Here is a 14,616-nt window from a genome sequence, read left to right as displayed (position 1 = left end):
GAAACTTACTAAGAGGCTGCAAGGGAGAGTATATAAAAGGAGAGAATGTAAATCTTTATTTAAGATTTTCGACTATGTAAGCTGTGATAGGTTCCTATTCATGGTTCCCAGTCTTTTTACTCCGGAAAATGGCACCCTATGATGACATTATCAAGATAAATTTATATGAAGGACGTAGATATCAGAAATAGCTTTCAAAATGACTTTAAACAGATCTCTAGTGTGGTCTATTTCCCTACCGGGGGCAAAGAAAATAATATTAGGTAGATTGGCGGCTTCTTATTAATGTCCAGGGTGCCTTTGGTGGTATCCAAGATGAAAGTTAAGGTATTAAACAAATTGTCCAATAAGCAATTGATATCAAAATTAAATTAAGGAATAGTACTCCTTAAGATAGAGATTTGAAAGTAGTCACTTAATAAATTACCCTTAAATTTAGTTAAAAATGACCTAATTTATTGGACAAAAAAATATTAGGTAGCCAAAATAAAGTTATGTCTATAAGACCAACAAGGACAGCTGCCAAAAACTCAAGACTCACTTTAAGAATTTGATAATAATAATTTTATTTTGATAAATTACCTTTTTGTCAGTCTTAACTGAACTTGAGCTAACTAATATTGTTAGGGCTGCTTTACTGATGATTTTAATTTTAGTTTTCTCGCTTTTTATTGTTGAATCTAATCCCGCCCGAAATATTCAGTAAGTTTCTTTTTATAGTTTGCTATCTTTAAAAATACCCACATTGCAATATCCTGTTCTATTGCTTGTACGATGGAAAGGTAATCTGGTCTTCATCACCATTTTACGTAGATTACAGCTTGAAGAAAAGTCCGAAAATTTGAAAAACGTTTTATTGATCCGAATGATTACCTATTCAATAACATTTTGTAACATTTTTTCCCATAGGTAATGTAGTCATGACCCAATAGATGCTTTTTTTAAATATTGTTCGATTCAATGCTTTTGAAATCAAAAATGCTGTCTGGTCTTTGTGAAAAATATGTTCAAAACCCCGTTGATTTTATAGATCACTTGCTGCGAACCATTTCACATTGGTATGGATTTAAAATTAAAACAAGAAAGTAAACAGTTTGCTTAAAATTGAACTTAGCTTTTTCTCGAGCTAGAAAAAAAATACACCAGCAAGAAAAAAGCTGGATTAATTCAATCACCTGTTTGGAAAAATATTTGACTTTTTCAATGCAAGATAACAAAGATGACGATGACGAAATAGGGTAGGTGTAGAGGCACGCCTAAAAAAGTTGAATCAAAATAAGTCGGTGGGACCTGATGGTGTACACCCAAGGCTTCTTAAAGAATTGCATGTTGAACTATCAGGCCCGCTCGGTCACCTTTTTCAGAACTCCCTTGATGAAAAGTGTATCTCGCAGGATTGGCGCACGGCCCACATAACTCCCATACAGAATGGTGGCAGCACAGAAGACGCAAGCCATTACCGGCCAATCAGTGTCACCTCTGCAGTCGGGAAGCTACTAGAAGCGAATGTTAACACTGCAATCCTGAAACACTTGACAACCAATAGACTAATCTCATCATGTCAGCATGGCTTTAGGTCTGGTCGGTCGGTTGAAACAAACTTGATTGATTCTTGTAATTATATCACAGATCTTCTAGACCAGGGGTTCCCAGTCGACATCATACTACTTGATTTGGCAAAGATGTTTGACAAAGTCTGCCATAAAAGACTTCAAATCAAGCTCCAAGCTATTGGGGTGAGTGGTGGTGTGGTTGAGTGAGTGATGCAGTTCTTAACAGGTAGGAAACAGACGGTTAAAGTATTTGGCGAGGATGGAAGGACGTTTTTCTCCGAGGTGGCCGCTGTTGGAAGTGGTGTCCCCCAGGGCACAGTTTTGGGTCCGACTTTATTTAATATATATATAAATGACGTGCCAAAAATCCTAAATAACAAAGTAAGCCTCTATGCTGATGACTCAAAACTTATTGGTCGTGCAGACACAGTGGAGAATATTAAGTCGATCCAACTGGACCTCAATACATTCCCTCACTGGACTAATATTTGGAGGCTTGAATTCAACGCATCAAAATGCAAGACTCTCCACCTTGGGAAGAAAAACCCACAAACTCAGTACCGTATGGATTGTAGGGAAGGGTCCAGAAATGCCATTTCCAGCAGCCACGCGGAGCGAGATCTTGGTGTCCTGGTAGACGACGAATTGAAATATTATATTCATGCACAAGTGACTATTGCGAAGGCTAATCAGACTATTGGCTTAATCAAAAGAACGTTCACTAGCATATCTCCAACTGTTATGACCAAGCTATACAAATCTAGTTCGACCAAGGCTAGAGTTTGGAATGTGTATCGCATGCCCAATCAATAAGACATACCAAGCAGCTCTAGAATCAGTCCAGAGGAGAGCAACGAAATGTATTAGAGACCTCTATGATGTCCCTTATCCATCCCGTCTCCCTAAGCTTAGAATACCATTTCTAACATATCGTCCCAACGAGGCGATGTGATAACAGCATACAAGCTCCTAAATGCTGAGGATACCATTCCTGGCCTTTTCCAACCGGACAATTCAAACAGAACTGGTGGTCATTCTCAAAAGCTTTTCCGGAAACGAGCCAACACCAGACTAAGGAACAAGTTCTTCTCAAATAGAGTTGTCAGCTTGAGGAACTCCCTTAGTGAAAAAACAGTAACCTCTACCAGCGTGGATGCGTTCAAGTCATCAGTGGATAGGGAGTGGCTCAACAAACCGTGGTGCACCATTTGGGACACCACAGATGATGATTAACTATCATCACTGAAGCTGGCGGACACAGGATTCGTCCTATCGCTAGCAAGTGCGATTTAAGGTAATTTAAGGTAATGTAATAATATCTTTTTTGAAGCATTGCATGATCTGTTTATATGTTTTTTGAATTGCAAATAATGTAAGATTTACAAAAATAAGCAAATGATCATATTCGCAAGGAATACTCCTTTACTTTAACCATTAAGTAATCGCACGACTAGGTTTGTAAAACTGAGTGCAGTAGAACGAAGCGGGCGGTATATGTTTAGTTCCGCCAGTTTTCTGACGAGACGCCAAATTTATCTTTTCGCTCACTTAGGCACTTTCAGATGAGGGATCCGGCAATGCTGTTTCTGGCGATATTTTTGAATTACTATAAAGGCATGGATTTGCTTAGAAAGAGTGTCTTACACAGATCTTCCCAATGTTTGCATGTCCTTACTAGATCTTATGCAGTAAGTAACTACAAAGGTAAATATTTACCAAATCATATTATTGACTTACGAATAAAGTGGATATACCACTTGATGCCTTTTTTTATGCTCTATCCAATATAATAGCCTAATCATTTTTGTTGGAAATGAATTTTACCCCACTCCTATATATACGAATTCAGGGTATATATTTGCACATTTGGGGGGGGGGGGTTGGCAATTTTTTCTGATGTAAATGGGAGATAAGTTTAAACTTTACCCACACCCCCTAATGTGCAAATAGGCTACCCTGAATCTATAGCCTATAGGGGTGGGGGTAAAATTCATTTCCAACAAAAATGATTATTATATTTGGAAAGAGCATAAAAAAGGCATCAAGAGTTATATTCACTTTATTTGTAAGTCAATAATATGAATTGGTGAATGTTTACCACTACAAGTTTAATTGTTCAATATATAGGCTAGGCTACAAGATTTCATAACTGACATAAGGACAAGGTGAACACACTGCATGATTCATTTGTTTATGCTCTCTTTAAATTGGATGTAAATCTTGTAAATGCACCTTCTTCCCCTGATGATCCCATTTATAAAGAATATCTAAAAACTAAAAGACAACCTAAAAAAACGCAATTCTTTCTTTATAAGGTATAAATTTAGAATTGGTCCTCCTGATAAAGAGACACAATAAGAAAACAATTCTTGTTTTTAAATATGTATAATGATCCTAGTTAACATATTATCCAAAGGGAGAACCTTTATCATCAAGTCTTTCCTCAAAAAATCCTTCTTTTTCCAGCTTAAAAGGAAAAAATTACAATAGACCTCCATGCTGATGAAATGCATAAATCTTTTGAAATTGCCACTATGAATTGCTAAATACTTTGTTCTATAGATAGTGTTCATTCATCCTTGTCATTGTTATTTCTGTTTTTTTAATGAGCAGTGATGAAAATACAAAATATTAATACAACCTAAACTAACTTCAATTCAAAATCAAAGGACTTGACTGGGAACTTGTCCTTTGAACTTGGCCAGAATGAATGCTATCTATAAAAATAATTTATTATAGTGGCAATTTCAAAAGATTTATACATTTTGTCAGCATGGAGGTTTATTGTTATTTTTTTTTTTTAAGCTGGAAAAAATGTTGTACTCCATTACTTTTCAAAAAGCTTGACTTATCATTATTTTCTTGGTGATACATCTGTTTCATCTTCAGATTCAGTAAGGGATTTAGGTATCCACTTTGGTAACCAGTTGAAGTTTCATAAGCATGTGTCAATAATTTCACAAAATGCTAATTACAGTCTGCTTCAGATAAGAGAAGTTTCATAAAATTTAACCTTCACACTTTTATGACACTATGCAAGACAATAAAAGAAAACCTTGCAGAATCTATCAAGACAAACCCCAGAATGTTCTGGAACCACATAAATTCTAAATGCATTGCAAAGCCAGATATTCCAAGCTTAAAAAAACCTACAACAGGACTCCTGATTGAAAGATTTGCAGAAAAAGCAGATTTACTAAACATGTATTTCACTACTGTTTTCACCCAGGAACCTATTCAGTCATCACTACCAACCCTGCAAACCATAGTCTCTGACCAAACACCCAGGGTAAAGATAGACCTACAGGTGGTCCTGAAGAAATTCAAAGACCTAGGGATAAGCAAATCACTAGGTCCAGACAGACTTCACCCCAGAGTGTTAAAAGATACTGCAGATCTAATTGCAGAGCTCCTACTGATGACTTTTCAAAATCCTTACAGTCAAATGAACTCCCTAGTATCTGTAAAAAGGCAATGGTGATACCATTGCACAAAAAGGGAAACCGCCAAGATCCTCTAAATTTCTGCCCAATCAGTCTAACTGGCAAAATACTGGAATCTATCATATCTGACCACATCCTTGAGCACAAGAGCAAAAGAAAGATAATCACTAGCAAGCAATTTGGGTTCTTGAAGAGAAGGTCTGCAGAGTCACAGCTTCTTATGGCAGTGGAAAACTAGAAAATGCACACAGATAAGGGTTATCAAGTTGATGTCATTTACATAGACCTTAAAAAGGCCTTTGACAAAGTACCTCATTGTTGCCTTTTATATAAACTCTGCAACCTTGGTCTGGGAACCACAGTTGATTGGATTGAACAGTTCCTTATTGGAAGGTCTCAAGTAGTATCAGTACCCCGAATTTTGAGCATACTTTAAGTAGAAGTGACCAGCAGTGTTTCCCAGGGCTCGGTCATTTGCCCTCTCTTATTTAACCTGTATCTTAATGATCTAGTAGAAGGAATCAGCTCTGAGATTCTACTGTATACAGCTGACACCAAGCTGTATAAAGTAATCAAAACAGCTGCCAATGCACAATCTCTGCAAGAGGACCTTAACAAGCTCAATAGTTGGATGTCCAACTGGCAGATAGAAATCCATATTGACAAAAGCCACAAGCTAACAGTAGAGAAATCTACTATCCACTATGAATAAAGACTAGGAGACTTACCAATCACATCATGCCAGGAGGAGTGCAACTTAGGAGTTGTCATTGACAGCAACCTTGACTTCCAGGCCCACTACAACAGCATTATTGGGAAAGCAAATTGTTTTGCAGGAGTTTTAAGGCCCAACTTCACTTTTGGAAATGGTAAGATCCTTTCCCTTCTTTACAAAGCTTTAGTACAGCCAGTCCTTTACTATGGTCATTGCAGTATAAATCCCTTTTACCACAAAGTCATCAAAGCTCTTAAAGAAGTTCAAAGACAATTAGCAAAGTTTTGTTCTATTTTGAGAAATTTACCCTACAAAGATAGGCTCCGCAAGCTCAAGCGTCCTTCACTAGCTTATTAACTGCACCAAGGAGACCTCATTGAGTTATTCAAGTTTTGCTATGCCGCCTACGAAAATATCCAGGCTACCAATGTTCTCAGCTTCAGCCACACAAACCTTCATGGTCACAGTCTCAAGCTTCAAGAGGAGAGGTTCCAAAAGGACATCAGCCATTGGGCGTTCAAGAACCAAGTAACAAACTCCCCTTTGAAGTCATCAATGCCAACTCATTAAACTCGTTCAAGCAGGAACTGGACAAATACTACTGTGAAAGTGCCTACAATTTTTTTCAATTTAAAAGATTTTTGTAGAGGCCCTGTGGCCTATTTGTTTTGCATTATATTATTATTATTATTAATAGTACGCCTGGTGGTAGAATATTGTTCCTCTGTGTGGTATCCTACATGGAAATGTGACTCAGCGAATTGAAAGGGTTCAACATTGGGCGTCAAAGTTAGTGCCATATTTGAGCCATTTACCATATCAGCATTGACTGGAGTGTTTGGGACTTCCTTCTTTGGAGTTTCGACAGGATAGGATTGACCAGATCAATACATTCCAGATTATGAAGGGTGTCAATAATGTGGACTGGACTGATTTTTTCAAACTTAGTCATTACTCAGCCACTCAACAAAACTCATATAAACTGTATCAGCCACAAGTGCTTAAGAAAATAGGAGAATGTAGCTTTATTAACCATGCAACTAAACTTTGCAATAGTTTACCCAATACCATAGTTTCTATGCAAACAGTGCAATCATTTAAGAGTGCTCTTGTTGAAACTGAGTTACATGAAAAACAGTTTCTGTAATATAGTTGTTGCATAGTTGTTTTTTATTTATGAATATTTTTTGTTTTATTTCTTGTTTTGTGTTTTGCATTGTTGCTGTTTGAGCTGTTACTTTTTTTTGTGTTGTTATGTGACAAGCCTATGGCTTCCTCCTTTATTGAATAAAATAAATGAATAAATAAAAAAGAAGGATTTTTTGAGGAAAGACTTGATAATAAAGGTTCTCCCCTTTGATAATATGTTAACTAGGATCATTATACATATTTTAAAGTGAGGATTGTTTTCTTAACATGTCTCTTTATCAGAAGGACCAATTCTAAATTTATACCCTTTATAATATAGGCTAACAGGTAAATTTGCAGGTTGCATAATAATTTAGCTAGGATAAAAGTGAAAATATCATTTGATGCCTTTTTTTATGCTCTTTCATAATAGCCTATAATAATCACTTCTGTTGCAAATTGCATTTTGAGCCCATAAAGCCCAAAGGTATTTCATTTTATAGCCACACAAAGAAGTTATCAACACTAGGCTAGGCTAGTTAAGTTATTGAAGAGTGGTTAAAAACATATCACTAGTTTAGAAATAATTTTTTCAAGAGTAATATATTCCCAAAATACTTATTTATAACAATTCAAACCTCATTTATAAGGCAACTCAATTCAAACCGTTTTCCTGCCATTTCAAGTTTTTCAAATGCTGTCAACAAAAATAGTGCTGAATTTTGTAATTCAAAACTTTGCTGTTGACAATTCATGGTATATATTTGCACATTAGGGGGGTATAAAGTTCAAGGTAAATTTGTAGTGGGCCTTATAATTTAGCTAGGATGAAAGTGAAAATATCATTTGATGCTTTGTTTATGCTCTTTCATGCTTCATATGTAATACCTTTAAGGACCCCTTTAAGGGCTCAAGATGCAATTTGGAAATGAAGAAATTATTGTATTATGAAAGAGCATAAAAAAGGCATCAAATGACATTTTCCCTTTCATCCTAGCTAAATTAGCTATTGTATATAATTGTTCAATATATACAAGATTTCATAACTGACATAAGGACAAGGTGAACACACTGCTTGATTCATTTGTTCATCCCATTCTTAAATGGGATGTTAATCTTGTAAATGCACCTTTCTTCCCCTGATGATCTTATTTATAAAGAATATCTAAAAACTAAAAAACAACCCTAAAAAAGTGCAATTCTTACTTTATAATAAAGGCTAATGGATGGGTCAGTTTTCCCTTTTCCCTTTAATTTAGATAGGAAGAAAGTTTAGCTAGGAAAAGAAACACACAACTTGATGTGTTTTTGTAGGTTCTTTCCAAATATAATAATTGCTTCTGGGCAAAATTCCATTTTGAGCCCATAAAGATAACCTTTTATCTTGGTCATAAGTTTTTAGACTATGATTTAGGCTTAGTTTAAAAAATAGTTAAGGACCCTCAATTTCATTATTAAATACATTATTTTAAAGTAAAATATTCCAAAGGCATTATGAAATTTGTCTGGTACCAGTGCTGTAACAAGTACTCCAAATTTTTACTTAAGTAACAAGTACCAAGTACTATCAATTTTTTTACTTAAGTATCAAGTATCAAGTAATCCACCAAAATTGTACTTAAGTAGTTCAAGTAATAAGTAGTCTGAAATAGTACTTAAGTAGTGCTTCAAGTACTACTTCAAGTAATCAAATTATATGATGTTAAAATTACTATTGATCTAAAAAAAAAAGGGAATTCTTCCATGGGAGGCTCTTTCCAGCACAACAATCACACACTTACGCCACTGACACTCAGTTTAAATTAATGTTTTAATTTATTATAATAAAGAACGATTAAAAAAAAATAAAAAAATTTAAAATGTTTTATTTTTAAAAATATAATTTTACATCATTATAAAAAAAATTAATTTAAAAAAAAAAAAAGCTGTAAATAAACGAAAAAAAAAAACACATTATAAACGGATCTTCCAGCGATTAAATAAGTCAGAAAATCTTCTTACCATATACGGGATATATAGTCAGTCGCTCAGTGCCATTCTTCAAATACAGTTTCGCAAAAGGAGCTGATTCTGACATCTGCTTTTCAAAAGGTGACATTAAAATAGGTTGAAAAGGAAACCATCAAAACAGTAAAACGAACTCTCAAACTACGTCCATATTTTGCTGAAAAACCTTGAATTTCTCATTGGCTTTCAACAAAACGAGGCTCTCAAACCTTCCGTCCGCCAAGGAATTACGCCTTGGACTCATTATAATGCCACCTTTCGAAAAGAGACGCTCAACTGGGGCCGATGTAGGAAGCATACAATTATACTTCCGAAACACTGAATTCACTGCCGGGTACTCTTGTAAGATCGAGAGAGTCTTTCGGGAATCACTGAGATATCTCAGAATCTCGATCTTGACCGTATTTGCCACAGTTGGTTGCTGAGTGCTTGTTCCTGATTCGTCGTCCGAAAAGTCAAAAAAAGCCTCAGGAGATCTCTCAAGAACTATGCCACTGCTTTTTTCACTAGTGGCACCCATTTTCTGCTTCATTGTTATGGCCTCCTCTGTCATCAAACCCAGCACCAGTTCCTTGTGTTCTTCTTTCCCAAACTTGTCCTTGAAAAACGGCAATGACCACGTAGCAAGATGGTAGTCCGAATGAACCTTTGGAGATCCACTGATAAACGGAAATCTTTTTCCAAGTCCTTCGAGCAGCGTCTGGGTTAAGACCCTTGTGAGTTTGACACTTTGGTGCAACTTCACCAACTTCCTTTCCAAGCACTTGATAGTTGGGAGAACAGTCCCGAAATAGGCTTTCTCCTCACCCTGAAGCATATCTAGGGCGATTGCTATGGGCTCAAGGACTGAGACGTACTCAGCAAGAAATTCAAGCTCACTTGTTTTGAATCTTGGTTTTTTCAAGACATCACACACTGCTGAGAGCTTTCCAGCCATGTGACACTCAAGAATTCTTTTCAGTGCATCGTATTCAGAATTCCATCTTGTTGCGTTGGGTCTTATCAGCTTTTTTTCGAAGACCTCTTTCAATAGGTCATTGTTTTTTGAGCTGTGGCTTAGGGAATTCCATAAGCCCTGACACTTGCTCTTGACACTCTGCAGATTTCTTTTGTAACTCACGTCCGTATTTGAAGCATACTTGGCATCTGTGGTGGCCAAAAGGTTCAGGGTATGACTAGAGCAGCGAAAGTGTGGAGGTAAGTACATACCTATATTACCTAATGAGTCCGATCTGCCATCATTCCCTTCGGGCTCAGAAATATCGCTATCGTCATCATTTGTGTTAACAATACGGTCGGGAAGATCAGAATAACTATCAGAGGTCCCTCTAACCCCTGCTTCTAGTTCATCTTGGTCTTGTGCACCACTTCTGGGATTGACACTAGAACCCAATTCTGGTTCCCCGACATCAGTCACATTCACCCTGTCAAAGATCTTACCAACGTCAACAACATCTAATTCTTCGGATTCGGAATCCATGCTTTCTTCATCAGGTGTGTCACTCTCACTGGTTGCAAACTCAGAGCTGGATTCTTGCTCCTTTGATTTTCCTAACTCCTTAAAAGCTTTGACGAAGTTTGAAGCATTGTCTGTTACAATTGCCCGAATTTTGCTCAGATTCTTGTCAAGACCATATTCACGAAATATTGCAAACAGCAAGTCTGAAATTCTGTCGAAGGTATGCGCTCCAGCAAACCTTCTAACTGCAAGCACCATAGGCACAAATTTGTTTTGACTATCTAACACATGAGCTGTTACTCCAATAAAGCTCTTATTATTAGAAGACCAGATATCTCACGTCATAGTGACATAGTCTACTTTTTCAAAGAGCTGAATCATTTCTTTCTTTACAACTAACAGAGACTCATCAATTTTACCGGCCAGAGTTTTCCTTGACATTATTGGTCCGATACTTGGGTTTATCCCCAGAATCATTTGCTTAAATGCATGACTTTCCACTGTAGAGAGTGGGCGCATGTCAGACACTATGTAATTCATAATCAACTCATCAGACCTTTTTTTCGTACATTTCTTTTTTTCAAAGAAAGAAAAAGGTGTATCCTCTTGCTTAGGCTCGGGGATGCTTTCATCGGTTGCGTCATCAGCAGAATCAATGGTCTGCTCATCTCCATCTGGCCTCCTTTTTTTCCTAGTGTTCACTTTGGAGAATTCAACATAGGTTGAAGGATGAGCCGTCTGAAAGCAGACATAATGTTTAGTTTTGCTATATGAATCAAATCCAAAGGCTCATTGCTTTTCCACAGGATCCACTGAACATTGAAACTGCAGTATAACAAGTATAACAAATATGAATGAACCATCACTTTCTGAAGGTTTGATGGTTTGGTTTTGTCAGTCAGGAACTCAACTACTTTGAGACCATCACCTGATAGAGGGAAGTTCACCTAATGTGAGGATATGTCCCTTGTCACCTGCTTGTCAGTGACTGCCCAAAATGAAATGATTCCCAGGTCCCAGGTACAGCCATATACCTCTCAGGAGGAGATCTTCACATTCTCCTCCTGAGTGGAAGGTTCCGTTACTTGGGAATAATCTCATTTCAGACATTTACTAACTAGAGACATATCCTCTCATTAGGTGAACTTGCTTGTATCCGGCAATAGTCTCAAAATACGAGTTCCTGACTGGGTTTGGTGGATCCTTCACAATAACAACAAACCTTCACATTACTGCAGATTCAACGATTACAATGATCACCATAGAAAACCTTTTTGCAGCTTAAACTTGGACCATCCTCTGCAAAAAAGCAATGAACCCTCATGTTTCTGCAGCATCGTTGAAACATCAACATCAACCGAAAATTTGTCCAGAAATAAACTGAGTTGTTAGCAATATAGAAACATAGTAATATAACAACTAGCCTATCATCAAACTTGTAAATAGCTTATGGACATATCCAGGCATTAGTTGAGCTGCAGTTAAACTGGAAGCAGGTTAACTGAAAATACAATAAGGTATGTAGCCTGGGATATCTGGCATATGTAACAAATAGCCTAGGTCTAAGGATTTACCTATTAATACATTAAATTTAATGGGAAAAATTAACATTCATGCTATACTAGCTTCTCAATCTCAACAAAATGCCTAGAACCCAGAAAATAAAGGTTAGACTATACAACAATATGTAATTGTGATAAAAAAAAAAATAGTTGTTGGTTTAGTATATAAATCACCTAAAAATCACCATTGGTTTAGTATATAAAATATCATAAAATGAAATTTTTATTAGGGAGATGGAGAATTTAATGGAAAATTTGAATAGTGAACCTAAATATAAAGTGCAAATGGGAGATTTCAATACTGACTTCCTTAAAAGTTCAGATTGTCCAGATTTTCTCAATTTAGTAATTTCTTCTTTTCTATATCCACTGATAACTATCCTTACATGAGTTACTGGGAAATCTGCAACACTAATTGACAATATATTTGTGGATGAAAATCTAATTGAATGTTTGAATGCTGGTGTATTAATTATGGATGGATCAGTAGATCACAAGCAGGCAAGCCTATTAAGCTTAGGCTATACAAGCCCAATGGACATTGTGGCTTGATGCAATGCTTCCAATTACTTGATTTTACTTCAAGTCAGGAAATGGAAAATGGGGCTAGGTCAGGAAAATGAAATTTTTAGTAGACTAAAGATAGGCTTTGTAAGGATAGACTAGTCTAGGCCTAGTAATAGCAAAACATATTTTTAGCTCTAATATTTATTAAAGGGGAAAAATCAGATAAAGAAAAAAAGGAAATATACCATTAGATTTTCTATTTCCTTGTCTATTCCCCCACAAAGCCAGATACACCTTTAGGCTTAACAAAACAGTTTGATTTTTCTTTAAACTAGCTTTATTTGGTAATACACATCAGCTGCTGATGAAGAACTGGGTATATTATCCAAGCACCCCTGGTGTTTGGATAATCACTAACTTTGGACAAGCAACCGAGCATAATTTGATTCAAATAGAGCCTATATTTCCAAGCAAGCTCTTAGTCTTGCATATGTATAGATTTAGATTACCTTGTTGGGATTAGCTCAATTTGATCTCAGAAACTTTTTTATACTGAAAATTAAGCTTAAAGAAAAGTTAGCAAACCCTAGTAGCCTATTTTTTCTTTACAGCACATGTCTGGGATTGAATCTATTTATGTTTGAGTGGTTTTGTATCCTACAAGGCCTATAGGATCATGTGTTTAAGATTGGGCAGTATTTTCTAGAATTAGCCTAGGCTATGCTTAAACTAAATTGTGTATTTGTCATTAGAATCTACTATTAACTATCAATGCATTCAAAACATTCAGCAATCCATATGGATAAAATATTCAGCCTAATCAAATAGCCTAGGCTAGCCTACTTGTTCAAGAAAATTTGATACTTCCTTTGAGTTCTGCAAATTAGCAAGTTCTGCAAGTTCTGCAGTTCTGCAAATGGAAAACACACACAAAAACAAAAATTATATATGCATTCTACATTCTATAACCATTATTCCAATCCCAATCAGCCTCATACACAACAATCTCAATACACAACTTAGCCTCAAGATTAACACAGAGAAGCCAAGGCTCATAGCAATCCATTAGTTTTCGTAAATGTAAAGCTGCTGGTTGCTGGTTCCGAGACCCTTTTGAATGACACCTAGCCTACCACAACTAATTTCGGCCCATTCTGGTTCGTTGAACATTCTTCTCCTGAGGTGAAGTTAATCAAGCTAGGTGTGGGGTAAATTGTGCATTAATTTCATAATGCTGGATTAACAGTAAGCTTAGCCTACAGGAGATCCAGGCTACACATCTCTAGCCTAGGTTTGTTCAATCCAATCTGAACGATATCCGAATAGACCAAAACAACAAACAGATTAAAATTGCGTATGATGTGTAGGTTGTGTTGTAAGGAAACTACTTGGCTATCTGTATGGTGATACCTGTCAAAGTTTAAGAGAGAAAAAAAGTACAACCAGACATAAAAAGGACAAGGAGACTTACACGCAAGTGTTTGTGGAAATTTGAAGGTGCATGCAGGTGTCCTTTGAGAACCCTGTTGGGACAGTTCTTGCACCATGCACTAAGTGCGCCATCTTTTTCGATTTGTCCTTTTACAGCAAAATATTTGCCTTGAAGAATAAACGGTAATTGTTGTTTGCCTGCGTCAGCCATTTTTTTTGTGACACCTTGTTTCTTCTTCTTCTGAAATGCGCTCGACGGAAACGGCAAACCACAGCAAGTACGAAACGAAACACAGACGCAGCACAACCAGAAAATTAAAAAATTGCAAAAAAAATTGCAAAAAAAAAAAAATGGAACGGTTCCTCGTAATGTATTTGAAACAGTACTTGACTTTTATTTGCAACTTGAAGTAATAAGTAGCTGCAATTTTTTACTGAAGTACAAGTAATAAGTACTCTGTGGAATTTGTACTTAAGTACAAGTACAAGTACTTGAAAATTTTACTTAAGTAGTACTTGAAGTAAAAGTACTTCAAGTAAGTTACAGCACTGTCTGGTACTGCATGATCTTAAATCAATAATTATAGAAAACCAAGTTAACAGGAAAGCCAAGCCAACCAAGAATAGAAATAAGTTAGAAGATTATATTTTCCCTCCTGTCCAAAACTAGTGAGCAGGTGCCAAAATTATGCTTCTAAAAGCAATAAGTGAAACAAATTCAACTTCAATAAACTTCAACTTTACTTGGTAATGATAACCTATTAAATTTTCTTTTTATAATATCACCTTACTTGTGGGAAGGTACAAGAAA

The 14,616-nt window shown here is 36.3% G+C and overlaps 1 protein-coding gene across 1 annotated transcript in view; it reads left to right on the top strand.

Moving 5' to 3' along the window:
• The first annotated feature begins 3,131 nt into the window (after positions 1-3,131).
• mRpL49 (mitochondrial ribosomal protein L49) overlaps positions 3,132-14,616 on the top strand; it is a 37,378-nt gene continuing 25,893 nt past the window's right edge. The window contains exon 1 of the mRNA XM_089091360.1: positions 3,132-3,241. Coding sequence (XP_088947486.1) covers positions 3,170-3,241 — 72 coding nt within the window. The 5' untranslated portion in view covers positions 3,132-3,169. The remainder of the gene's footprint in view (positions 3,242-14,616) is intronic.

Source organism: Artemia sp. Qi Xiang Cuo, chromosome 7 (genome assembly GCF_049724085.1).
Source record: "Artemia sp. Qi Xiang Cuo chromosome 7, ASM4972408v1, whole genome shotgun sequence".
NCBI classification, from domain to species: Eukaryota; Metazoa; Arthropoda; class Branchiopoda; order Anostraca; family Artemiidae; genus Artemia; species Artemia sp. Qi Xiang Cuo.
The sequence above is the reverse complement of the archived record's forward strand: the minus strand, read 5'-3'. Positions and strand labels throughout refer to the sequence as shown.